The sequence below is a fragment of the Rhizoctonia solani genome, chromosome 3, assembly GCF_016906535.1.
Source record: "Rhizoctonia solani chromosome 3, complete sequence".
Lineage (NCBI taxonomy): Eukaryota > Fungi > Basidiomycota > Agaricomycetes > Cantharellales > Ceratobasidiaceae > Rhizoctonia > Rhizoctonia solani.
In genome coordinates, this window is record NC_057372.1 from 3,155,876 (window position 1) to 3,168,667 (window position 12,792).

The following is a 12,792-nucleotide window of genomic DNA, read 5'->3' on the forward strand; positions in this document are numbered from 1 at the left end:
GCACATCGACTCGACCTCTCTTCAAGTATGTAATAGTAATCTAATATGAAACAAGCATGGGTATTAAAGGATGATTGGCGACCAATAGTAATTTAATTTCGCACGATGGGGCCTGCCGTAATCTGCAATGCCTATCTGGGAACTCGAACCTAGTGTCTTGATATAAGCCACGACAGGACACAGTCGGCCCATATAAATCCCACTAAAAGACCGACAATCCGCACTTGTTCTAAGGGAAAGGACCACCGGATTACACGTGACTTTCAACTATCGGCTGATCTCCATCATGTCTTTCCGGTTCCACCGTTCTATCCCAAATTTGTCCATATTGTAAGGTTATCGCAACTGGCTGTCACTAGCATAACTTCATCTCACCAAAGTCTGTAGCCATAATGTGCGATCTCCCCACTCTGAACGTATTCTGCACTTGCTTCGCTCCTCGCTATCCAGTCCATACCTTCCCAGAGCAGCAGCGGCAGCCCGATTGGAGGCGGAACAATCGGGAATATCGACTACCCCAAAGCTACCTAAACGCCCACTCGAGTTCAATCTTGACATATCGACCACACCTCCAACGCCCGACCAATATACTACTATGCTGGACTACCTCCGTGCACAGCCCATTTCTGCTTCACTTTCAGCACCTCCTACGATCTCTCGATTCTTGGTGAAGAATTCCGAATCAGTTGGGGGCGTGGAAGAGTTGTCGGCGTTGGCGAGTAAAAAGCCGGAGAGTGTTAGGTGGCCGGTGGTTGTTCATTGGGACGATGGGTTGGTGGCCATTGAGAAAGAGGAGGATGTGCATCATATCCTGGAGTGAGTTATCGGTCGATACAAATGTGCACCTTTGAACTTATTCTTACGCCTCAGGGTTATATACGAGACCGCGAATGGTGGCAAGGGCCAACAGCAAGACTGGCTCACATAAAAGTAACTGGAACCGTAAAAAATCACTGGACAATGTCAGGAAGATCCAGGATGTGCGCTTGGTCCAATATCGGAAGCATTCATTTCTTGAACTTTATCATGAAGGTTGTATATTAGCTAGCCAAAACACTCATGCAAATTAAGTGCTTTTCTTTACTTGGTCTGATAGTGCAGCAACAAGAATCGAATTAAACGAATGGGCTCGTGATGTCATTCGATGGATTCGGGCACTCTGTTTACATACCCGATGTATGGGCGCTTATGTTACGACAAGTAATTCCGATCCCTGACCGTGTCCCTGACCACCATAACAAGGTGGGCGGTGCGGTTGTTTACGCAAAGACTACACTTCCTATCTGTAGATCGGGTTCCTGATATACCATTTGGTCGCCTGCGTCGCTTGGATCAACGATTGAACTCGGTCTATTACTGTACATCTGTGGATTACGAAAAGTATTGTTTTGATTCGGAATTACAATCACTATGCCTTCTGCACCTTCGGACCCACTCCCGCCTCGCCCACACCACGAAACCGAACATGTCCTCCTCCCATTTCTCAAACAACAACCGCCTCAAACGCTTAACAGACTCTACTCGAAACCTAGCGCATGTTTGGCTGTTTTTCGGTGAGGGTTCGTGTTTAATTACTTGGATTTAATCAGATTTATCCTGCTTTTCATGTCGGCTCCTGTTGTTTTTGCATCTACCTCTGCTGGAACTTCTTTGGTTTTGCTTTGACTCGTTACCCTGTCTCATAGCACGACTGACTCGAGTTGTTCAGTCTCCTCCGACAGCTAGACCGGCAACTGGTTTTAAACCTTCTGTGGTGTGATTCGGGTGTGCCATTACAAGGCCTTATGGGATGGGCAAAGCCAGAAGCCATTAGGTACGTTTGCTACGTTATATACCCAAGCACACCCACTCTCAATTCAATTCCACTCTATCACGTCTCCCTCGCAACACCTCACCTATAGCAACATGCAAACCTCGGTCTCGGACCTAAAAGCTCTCAGCATTCTCCGAGTCTCGGCATCCAACCCGCCAAGCGTGATGCTCACGACCGCGTATCGCGACGCGTTACGAGTAGCGTTACGAGGAGGGTGTGTGACTCGCAACCCCATTTAAACAAAGCTTGTATCTAACTTGATGTAGCGGGGAACATCGGTCGTTTGGACTTCCTGTTCCTTCTCGGGGGTCATCACAAATGAGCATTGAACAATTGGACAGGAAGGCGTTGGAGCATTGGGAGGTACGTTTTCGTTTCCCCCCTTGCGACTTTGTTAGTTTGGTTCGATTGAGTTTTGGGGGGTTAGACTATACTTCATTATATGGTGGATACCAATTCCTCTGCGCAACGTCCTGGTGGAGGTGCATTGCACTTGTTGGTCGCAGGCGGCTGGCTCGAAGAGGGTCGAGGGTAAGTCCTGCAGTTTCAATGTACTCATTGGTGGCGCTAACGAGAGGGGAACAGAGGGGGCGGACACGAGATCACTTCTACTGGATTCCAATTTTTGCTACAATCACCGCGAGCGCAGTTATGGGATATTTTGCTTCAGTACCTTCATATGTCGGACGTAAGCCTCTTATAACACTTTCGTTGAAAATTTGTACTAATTAATTTGTGCTTTTAGGCGAGAAGGATGGACATTGCTGAAGTTCTTAGCTTCTTGTTCATGCTTTCCTTGATGAAACTTGGTCAGGTAAAGTATTCTTTGCCCCTGATTGGTAATCCGCATACTCACTGGCATTCAGGAATACTCTTGCGATAATTTATCTCCCACCCAAAATGCAATGATGACGGATCTCAAGGATTATGGGATTGTATATGTATCGCACGTGAGTTATTTTCTTTATTTGAACCACCGCCACTTATTCTGCGTCATATAGAACGCGAACAAATCTTTTTACCCGACCCGACTTGCAACGACGTTGACTTCCTCCCTGCCCCCGCTCCCGCCTTCAACATCCGCCACTGGTGCCGATCCCTCCGACCGAGGGTTTATCATTTTGGAAACCAACTACCGATTATACGCCTATACAGGTACGTGGACGCACCGTCTTGGTTGACATGACATTAACCCTGTACTCTTCGACAGATAACCCACTCCAAACTTCGGTCTTGAATCTCTTCGTAGCGCTTCGCTCACGATTCCCCAATCTTGTCGTTGGACATATCACACGAGAAAGCGTAAAGCGTGCATTGGGTAAAGGCATTTCTGCTGAACAAGTGTGTGCTTTTATACCTTGGACAAAGACTTACTTTGACACATGTTTCCAGATTATTAGCTACTTGGAGACGCACGCACATCCCCAGATGCGTCGGCAGGTTCGTTTATTTTGTTGTTCATAACTTTGTGTCCCTGAAGCCAATCATGTGCACAAAAGAATCCACTACTTCCAGTTACGGTGCAAGATCAAATACGTCTTTGGGAAATGGAACAAAATCGGGTGCAGGAAGCGGAAGGTAAGTCCCCCCCCCCCCTCGTCTTCCTGCTTTATTCACCGCTCATGTATTTTTGCAGGGTACCTGTACACCGAGTTTGGCTCGCAACCGGATTATGAGTTGGTTCTCCGCTACGCAAAAGAAATGGACCTGGTTTTGTATGAGAACGCTCGAGATCGGCAGTTCTTTGCCAAGGCGGATGGACATGCACTTATCAAGCAGTATATCGAGAGACGGGGCGGTTGAGGGCCTATTGCTAACGATATCACGCTCCATTCCTGTTCCACTATAATACTATTCTCGTTAAAGGAGGCGTCATCCATTGACCGCTAACTGACTGTGGAGCCACGCTTTTTGATGGCGCTTAGGTCGCTTTTATCAGTAAATCCCCATTTTCTCCTTTTCTCGGACAGATTTGACGATTCTGAGAACGGACATCTCTGCGCGTCGAGCCTTTACATCTGTATATACATTTTGTTTTATCCCATTCGGCTTTGTTTTGGCTGCGCACTCCTTTGATTGCGACCGCTTAGCTCAGCATACGAGAGAAACTCGGTGGCAGTCCATGCGCGCAAGCTTACTAACACAGTCCGGGGGACCGCTAACTAGATTGAGTGAGCAACCATACTTCCCAATGACTATCAGCAATAAAAAAAGGCAGCAATTACAGGCTCTTGAAAAGGCCAGGGCCAATGTAAGTGTGTCAAATAGATCTTATGAATTTTATTTTGATATCATGGTAGCAAAAACGTATAAAAACAGCTCATTTTGACAATGAAGACAACAACAACAAAAGTGTATTCAAGCCACTGGACTTGTACAATGACTCTGAGACATCACTCTGCAGACTAGGAGTGGATGTAGTCTATATAGGTTGGCTCTTTAAGCAGATTATGCAAATTAAATGACTTACTGGAGCAGCCCCTGACCCCTGTGGCTCCGAACTGGATCATCCTCCAGCTTATCCCAATTCCCCCAATTCTTTTGACTCTGACTCTTCTGATTCTGAAGGAGATTCCAACTCTGGCTCTAGCAGTGGAGAACTCCCATGGGAACTTAGTTATTACCGCCCACCAACTGTTGCCCAAGCGCAGACAGCACTTGCCACACTTGATTCTGCACGCCGGACCCAACTTCCATCAGGTGGATACAAGTACAAAGACCTGGACCGGATCACTGCTGAGCGATACACTGCAATACAAGCCTGTCTGAACCAATTCCTTGAGGCTGAGCCAAAAGGAAAGAAATTTATTCAGGCATCCAAGGATGCAGCACGTATGCATAATCGAAGAGATACATATGCCCGAACAATCCGTAAATGGACCCGTCGACTCATCAATTATGGTGACTTACCTGGGAATATCCGAGGTTGGTGGAATGTATCCACACTGGAGGATGAGGATGTGTCATCTGCAATCAGGCTTCACTTACAGAAAGCTGGGAAGTTGGCGGGTGCACAGGATGTGGTGGACTTTCTGTCTGATCCAGAGGTTCGGAAAACACTGGACATCAAGAAAAAGATTAGTCTTCGAACAGCACAACGCTGGCTCTCTCGGGCTGGTTTTTCTTGGCGATCTGAACCTGTGGGCCAATACTTTGATGGTCACGAACGACAAGATGTAGTTGAATACCGGCAAAAGGTATACATACCTTTCCTGAAGAAAATCAAGCGGCGGCGAATAATTTATAATCGGGATGGTGTTGAAGATCCTACACGTCCATTGCGATTACTACCTGGCGAGAAACCCATCATTTTGTGGTTTCACAACAAGACAATTTTTTACGCAAACGATCGTCGTAAAGTTCGATGGGTCTTTGTTGGAGAAAGCCCAGTACCACACAAGAAAGGAGAGGGGTGTAGTTTAATGGTGGCCAACTTTGTGTGTGCAGAGTTTGGGTGGTTGCGTGGACCGAATGGGTAAGTTGCAGTGGAATGTGTATTGCTAATGTTACAATCCCCTTAATTATACCATTGGAATCGCCTATTTTTTCTATTATTTTTAGTATTTTTTACGGACTGGATATCTTTTGTTTTTCAATCACGTGACCTCGGCGCTTATTATGCCGAGATGCCGCGCCGAGATGCCGTGCCAAGGGCGCTTAGGAGAAATCCACGCTTCTGCGCAGCCCGCAGCACGCTTCCTTTTCCCACCATGTACTTCTTTTCTCACGCGCACAGACCATGTAAATAGTGCGCCCTTGTCTATATATACAGCAGGGAAATCGCTTGGAGACCCCAAGTCGATTTTACCTCGTCTCATATACATTGAGGAGGCATCAGCCAGCTAAGTAGCCGGCCCCCAGTAGTTCTGCTAACGCACCACCCCCTTACCTAACTCACCACACCTCCAGGCCTAAGGCCCCCTCGCGTTGCCAGTAGATAGTTAGTTGTTGCCATAAGCAACTTAGTTAGATAAGTAGTTAGCCTAGATAGTTAGATTACATTAGCTAGTGTAGTAGTACGGCCACAAGCGCCCGCCTTCACCAGCGCGTACCCACCTTACAGTGGTGTACGACAGCTTGAAACTCACAATGAATCTAGTGAATCTGCGAGAGTAACAATGTTTCCCGGGGGCAACAAAGATGGATGGTTTACAAACGACCGTGTCATTCTTCAACTAGAGGATGCTGTCAAAATTGTCAACGAACACTTCCCCCAGTTCACTCACATATTTGTGTACGACAATGCTCCTTTGCACACGAAACGCTCGCTTTCCTCACTTTCCGCTTATGGAATGCCCAAGGGTCCGCTTCTGGACTGGCCTTACTACAAGGACAAGGACGACAAACGCGTGTTTGTGAGAATGGAGAATGGTTTTCTCCCAGACGGCTCACCCCAGGAGTTCTATGACCCAAACGAACCCAATCGTTTCAAGGGAATGTCGTGGATTCTTCGAGAGCGCGGTCTCGGTCATCTTGCCGATTTGAACGCAGTTTGCACGAAGGGATGTGAACCAGGGAAGACTGACTGTTGCTGTCGTCGGGTAATGATGAACCAGCCAGATTTCAATAATCGTGAATCAGGCTTACAAGAGGCTGCTCGAGAGCTGGGAACTGAAGTGGTATTTCTCCCAAAGTACCACTGTGAGCTGAGTATGATAGAGCAAGTCTGGGGATACGCAAAAAGAGACTATCGAGATAATCCCCCTAATAGTAGCTCAAAAAAGTTGAAGGAGAACGCACTAAAGGCATTAGAATCACCCCCAATTTTATCGATGCGCAAGTATGCCACCTTATAACTCTACTTTAGTTGGTTGTTCACTTTTTCATTAGGTTCGCTGCTCGTTCTCAACGTTTTGCCGATGGATATGACCATGGTATGGACGGGTCCCAAGCTGCTGCGTGGGCTACAACGATATTCAAACATCACCGAGAGACCCCAGCACATATTCCGTACGACGAGATTGCTCCTAACTATGTACATACAACAAACAATTAAATTCTTATTTTCAATCGCTCTTTCAACTTGGAACATAATTTCAGTCGGTCAGTAGGCCCCCGGACTATGTTAGTAAGCTTGCGCGCATGGACTGCCACCGAGTTTCTCTCGTATGCTGAGCTAAGCGGTCGCAATCAAAGGAGTGCGCAGCCAAAACAAAGCCGAATGGGATAAAACAAAATGTATATACAGATGTAAAGGCTCGACGCGCAGAGATGTCCGTTCTCAGAATCGTCAAATCTGTCCGAGAAAAGGAGAAAATGGGGATTTACTGATAAAAGCGACCTAAGCGCCATCAAAAAGCGTGGCTCCACAGTCAGTTAGCGGTCAATGGATGACGCCTCCTTTACTACATTCTGCTCATTGTCTTTGGTTCTGTCGGAATTTGCAATTGCCTCTGATGCCTGATCAATTTTGCGGGGGAAGCCAGGAAGATGCGACAAAAAGCAAAAGAATGGTCAGCGGGGGGGTCGAACCCACGACCTTCGAGTTACACGCATTTCGCTATTAGCTCGACGCTCTAACCAACTGAGCTAGCCAACCGTTGAGAAGGCGCTTGGCTGCAGCATTGTGACTCTTGCAGCCCATAAGGCAGTCCCAGGCTTGATTTTCTCCTTTTTTGGCTCTGTTGGAAATCTAATTGAGAACCCGAGCATGAATTACTGGATGGTCGGGTGCTATTTTGACCGAGCCTGATCGAGACCTTCGGGATAAGGGGGTTTGTGGCTCAAATCAATGCACGAGTTTGATATCCGTTTAAATTATGACCATGCACATTGCGCATATAATTATACATCGAAAATATACTCTATGGATATACCTTCTACCGTGGCAGTGGCTCTCGGGACCTATATGCACTTACTCAGCTATTCGTATGCGGTAGGTAACGACGATCTCAACCAGAACCCGGTAGGGCATCAAATATAGTACTGCCCAAGCTCGTTCTGAGGACCTCGGGCACTCAGGGTGCCGCAGAAAATAGCTGCAGTAATGCTGGGTAAGTTTATATCACCCATCGGACCTGCCAACCTTCTCTATGAAGAGCCCCGAAAACACCGGCGAGCTCCAGAGCCCTCAGGTTTGGGGGACCTTCTCTTTTGGATCTATTCGGTTCCGGTGTGTTCTCTAAGCATTTTGGAACGCTGCGCAAACACGCTGGAGTGTCACCCTTCATAATCTGAAGTGTCAACTTACTTTTATGAGTCCGCGAACGCTCCCGTAGGCCAATGTTACTCAAGATTTCCACTCTGGGATATCCTTTGGGGAGTGGGCTCCAGAAAGTAATTTTTGAAGACTTCGGTCTATCTGGCAGATGTTTGGCGGAGCGCCTAAAAAGAACTTGTCTCAACTCGCTCCATGGCCCACCGCCAATACCAGGAGGATGCTCATCCCAGCCAATTGTGTGGCTGGCCACCAAGTACCATAACCCCGGCTCCAGTCACTTTCCAAAAAGGCTCTTCGTCAAGAGTGGTCAGGACCAGAACTTCCCAGCATGGTCTATGGTTTGGCTTTGGTGGTTACCGAGTCCTCAGCTGACTACGAGGAGACGGGGCCGAACATCAAGATTCATCGATGAATGTGACAAACCAATCTATCAACAGTACACGAGGCATCCATGTCGAACCCGATTGCGCCCTGCCAGATTAGGACTTGGGCTGTGGGACCAACGGCAACTTCCCTGTGACTTCTTACATTGACATATTCTTGTTATCACCGGATGTGTAGAGTTATTCCGTGTCATCATGACAGCCCTTGGGCTTAAAGAGGCATATGTATACGTATTCATTCAATTGGAACTGAAAATAATATACGGCAATATTCAGATCTTGTGAATAGCTCTAGGGTGATAGATATAATCGGATGCTACCATAACGGGGTTCTCGAAAATCCAATTACTGGCCAACCCTCAAAGAACGCGATTTGCATGATCATTCCAGATAACTCCTACATTCTAGACAGCTCCTGTGTTCGTTTGACATGCGGGTTGCTTAGGGGAATCCCATGAGATAGAATTGTCTCGAAGAATAATAAATCTATATAAACCAGTGGTTGTCCAGCGCAACAGCTCCACCCCAGTTGCACTTTCCCCTGCGCAATTATTGTAAGTCCTGGATGTTTTCCCCGCGGCGCATCTTTCTCTCATTCTCACTGTCTACTGGGTATGTCTTAGATGGCCGCTGCATTCTCTCGCGAAATTCAATATGTATATCCCAACCTTCGTCAGGCTGTCATCGCCGCGACACGTTATGTTGTGACTGGCAATCATGCAGCCCTGAACCCACAAAGATATCCGAACCTTGCTCCAATTGACCAAGCGTTGAATGCCCCACAAATGACCTTGTATAAAAGGCAAGCGCGCAATGCTTAATCAGTTCTTTCTCACCTCTCATCCTATAACAGTGAAGTGGGTCCGCAGACGGGAAAAATAGTTGGTGAGCTTAAAGATGATATTTGTGGATAGATAAGCGTTAACCAGGCCAATTCGTGTTTTGTAGGAGTTGGCATTCCAGGAAAACGAGTAGTCGATCACAAATATCTGCCTGACGATTTTTTGCGCATCGACTATGTCATGATAAATTATAGACTGGCGCCCAGAAACGATCCAGCTTATGATAAGTCCAAGAAGGAGTTTGATCGACAGGTCGCAGAATACAGGAGAACCAAAGGCAACCTAGGGATCCATTTCAATGCCCATTATGTACAGGGAGGAAGCATTGTAGACAGCGATGCCCACCCAGCTTTCGCCGCATATATACAGAATGACCTAAACAATCAACGCCCAGAGGAACTAGAGGCGGAGTACAATGGATATGTGCAGCGTATGCAACGTTATGGGGCAGGCGCGATCTGGGACAAGTGGAGGAGCGGGGCCACATTTTAATTAGTCTCATTATTCTACATACCGTATGGAGGCGCCTACTAGTAAATTGAAGAAATTTTAATTGATGCGCGAGTCACAAGTGATATCATCCTGCAAAACAGAGAACTGTGAGGTAAATAGAATTGACTGAACACTAGCCAGTTAGACTATGCGCATCTATAGACAGATGTGCAGACTTTACTCACGAGCACTCACGAGTCCAGGTGTAGCCGAACTGCCTCCCGGGTACTTGCGAGCACGTCACATGAGTCAAGAGAGCGTAGGAGGGACTGTAGAAAGAATAAGTTTGTAAATAGAATTATATCAATACAAAACGATAGTAAAGACAGTAGTGTGAATAGAGAAAGAGAGGATGAGGTACTATACGGTCGAGTGCACCCGTATTTATACCTTTACATTATAGTCGAGTCATCTAGTATATGACTAGGTATCGTCGCTTGACTCGATTACATGCATGTTCCAGTACATTCCAGATCCTTCTTGTATTTACTACTATATACATGATATTTCTACAGGGACAACTTGTAACGCTCTCACTCTCGTTCATGCTCCGGAGGCCTCCGGAAATTTTCAGGCTCCTGCAGAGTGCCTGGGCTACATAACTGAGAGCTGGCGCGACGTTCCAACTCCTATCCTTATTCCGATTTTCCTTGTCTGTCCTCCGATCACTTATATCAAAGTGCTTGTGCGTATATATTTATAACATGAAGTATGGTAATTCAGAGCTTGACGGCACAGTTGAGAGCTTATTTGTGCACCGATTGTGTGGGCGCTTGTGAATTTCGTCCGGTCCGATGACTGAGCCGGGTCCGAGGCTGAACATGGTGATGGCTGATACATAATCCTAGAGATTTAAATACGACAACATAACATCACCCATACGGCTACTGACTATGTATTATCCTCCACCTGAGGGCCCCAGACTTCGGGGAATAACTAAACCCCGCACTCTGACTCCGCTCGCCAATCAACAGAGCGCAACGCCTCCACCTCCGCTCCTGGCAGAAAGCATCCGGTCCTTCTTACCTAGTTGGACATGTACAACTCATGTGTTCCAAGCTGAAGCACCTCGGGAAAGTATGCCACCAGGTCCAGGCAGTCAAACAGTTGTACCATCTGGATTAAATGGATTTGAGCAACAGGCCATTGCTGACGCCAGGTTCGAGGAGATCACAAAACTCAGAAAATACATCAGTTCAGGACGCAAAGAGCTCTCTATGAATGACTCTACTATGTGGAGCGTTGCAGATCGGTACGCTCCGGAAAGGTCTTGTACGGGCAACAGTATAGGGGTGACCGTCGTGCTCTTTCATGCAGGCGGGTTTCATAAAGAAGTAAGTCTCAGTTCTCAGAAGCGGAACATTTGCTTAAGATTATGTGTGATAGATATGGGAAACTACCTTGCGATACCTGTTGTCAATGCCTCAAGGTCAAGCAAATGTGGATGAAATCTGGAGTCTCGACGCAGCGAATCATGGAGACAGTGCGCTTATCAATAATAAGAGCCTAGGAGAAACATGTACGTGTGGCTTCTCAATCTGAATGATTTGCGTTTGTTGCTTTTTTCAGTCAAATGGTCTGTCCATGCACGATACATCCTCAAGTTTCTTGGAAACTACCTCCCCGATAGAACCCAAAACGGCGTACTCCAATGGAACCTTGAACGAATATCCAACCAAAATGCTTGGGAGCGCTTTGAACGCAGTTTCAAGGATCGTAAAGTGCTCGGAATCGGTCATTCATTTGGGGGGGTGTGCACTGTGAGTCATTATATCACTCTCTTCAAATAATTCATTTATTAGTTTCAAATGAGTACACGAGCCGCACTTGACGGCTCCTCACTCTTTTTGTCAATCATATTCGCAGACCCGATGATGTAACCTTTGTGCGCAGCTGCGGGATCTAGTATTGAGTTGGCACCCATAGGTGCATTGATTCAACGCGAGCAGTGACCAGATCGGTATGTCTCTTGCCGATTGTCAATCCCTCATCCCTTCCTAGAATTCCTCGAATCCAGTGAATCAGCTCGGATCGGACTCCTCAAATCACCATTTTTTCAAGCATGGTGTAGAAATACCTTGTATATACTAGAATAATCTAGTACCTTCCATGTAATCGAGTCAGTGTGAACTAACCAATTAGATATATACGCAGTAATGCGCAGTAAGTACGCATCACTCCTATAAGTGACTCGACTGGTTTGTTCGCAGGTATATAAGGGGACCAGTTCTGCCTCCTAAACGACTCACCATTCTCTCTCAATCTCACTCTTGTTCATACTTTGTAATTAGTTAGATCTTAATATATATTTTGTCTCTATATACATCTTTATCTTCTTTCTACACATGGCATCCGGACGCATTAGAAGACTACGTCCAATACGGAACAGGCAAAGATGAACATCGTGTCAAACTGAAATATTCAGGATATCAGGTACGTGTATCATAATTAGTGCCTGTGTAACTAAAGTGTTGAAGTGGATAACCTAGGAAGCAACTACGTTTAATGAACTTGGACGATTACCCTGCAAGGTTTGGGAAATGCTTCCGATGCTGGATCAACGCATACCATTGAAGTGGATCATGGACTCGACCAATGGTGACGTGTTAGTTCTTCATCCATTCACCACTCTTATCGGGTTATATTGACATGACGGCTGCGGAGCAGGTCCGGCGGACGGGAATCTGCACAACATGTTGTTTGGCCCTGGGCTTCTAACTCTACCAACATACAAATTAAAGGCGCAGGTCACATGGTACGTATCTTTTGAACATCTCGAGGGTCTGATTAAATAAGGTGCTCTCCTCTGGTGGCATAGATACCTCAGGAAGCGCCCAAAGAGCTTGGTTCGTAACCCTCTTCCTATGTTGACTTTGTGTCACAAAAATAACTAACTGCCAACAGCTCACGAAATTTTGGATTTTATATATGTACATCACGGCTTGAAATCCAAGCTTTAAAAGAGTGACCTGGCCTTCACACGGACCCAGGGCTAGTACGATTACCACGTAGACCGCATATGTACCACACCATAGATAGAAAATAGAAAGGTAGTCGTAACCCAATGTGGTGTAACACCCGACCGGAGGCTGGGTTCGTTTT

At 46.5% G+C, this 12,792-nt stretch overlaps 3 protein-coding genes across 3 annotated transcripts; all 3 read left to right on the forward strand.

Moving 5' to 3' along the window:
* Window positions 1-286: 286 nt before the first annotated feature.
* Window positions 287-928, forward strand: RhiXN_03423 (uncharacterized protein; the record flags this gene model as incomplete). The annotated part of the gene is made up of 3 exons (XM_043323240.1): window positions 287-330; window positions 388-816; window positions 871-928. 3 exons carry the CDS (start codon window positions 287-289, stop codon window positions 926-928), a joined length of 531 nt encoding a protein of 176 aa, XP_043178736.1.
* Window positions 929-1,905: 977 nt separating this feature from the next.
* On the forward strand, window positions 1,906-9,690 carry RhiXN_03424 (RNA polymerase II transcription factor B subunit 2; the record flags this gene model as incomplete). Its single annotated transcript, XM_043323241.1, has 18 exons — window positions 1,906-2,027; window positions 2,080-2,176; window positions 2,241-2,344; window positions 2,399-2,501; window positions 2,559-2,627; window positions 2,680-2,763; window positions 2,815-2,968; window positions 3,024-3,154; window positions 3,214-3,253; window positions 3,329-3,391; window positions 3,450-3,591; window positions 4,218-4,243; window positions 4,292-5,288; window positions 5,913-6,593; window positions 6,644-6,788; window positions 8,980-9,149; window positions 9,210-9,241; window positions 9,305-9,690. 18 exons carry the CDS (start codon window positions 1,906-1,908, stop codon window positions 9,688-9,690), a joined length of 3,546 nt encoding a protein of 1,181 aa, XP_043178737.1.
* An 893-nt stretch (window positions 9,691-10,583) lies between these two features.
* RhiXN_03425 (alpha/beta hydrolase family protein) lies at window positions 10,584-12,544 on the forward strand (the record flags this gene model as incomplete). Its single annotated transcript, XM_043323242.1, has 7 exons — window positions 10,584-11,024; window positions 11,077-11,209; window positions 11,260-11,406; window positions 12,056-12,123; window positions 12,180-12,295; window positions 12,358-12,445; window positions 12,509-12,544. The coding sequence occupies 7 exons, from the start codon at window positions 10,584-10,586 to the stop codon at window positions 12,542-12,544; spliced, it is 1,029 nt and encodes a 342-aa protein (XP_043178738.1).
* Between the last annotated feature and the right edge of the window lie 248 nt (window positions 12,545-12,792).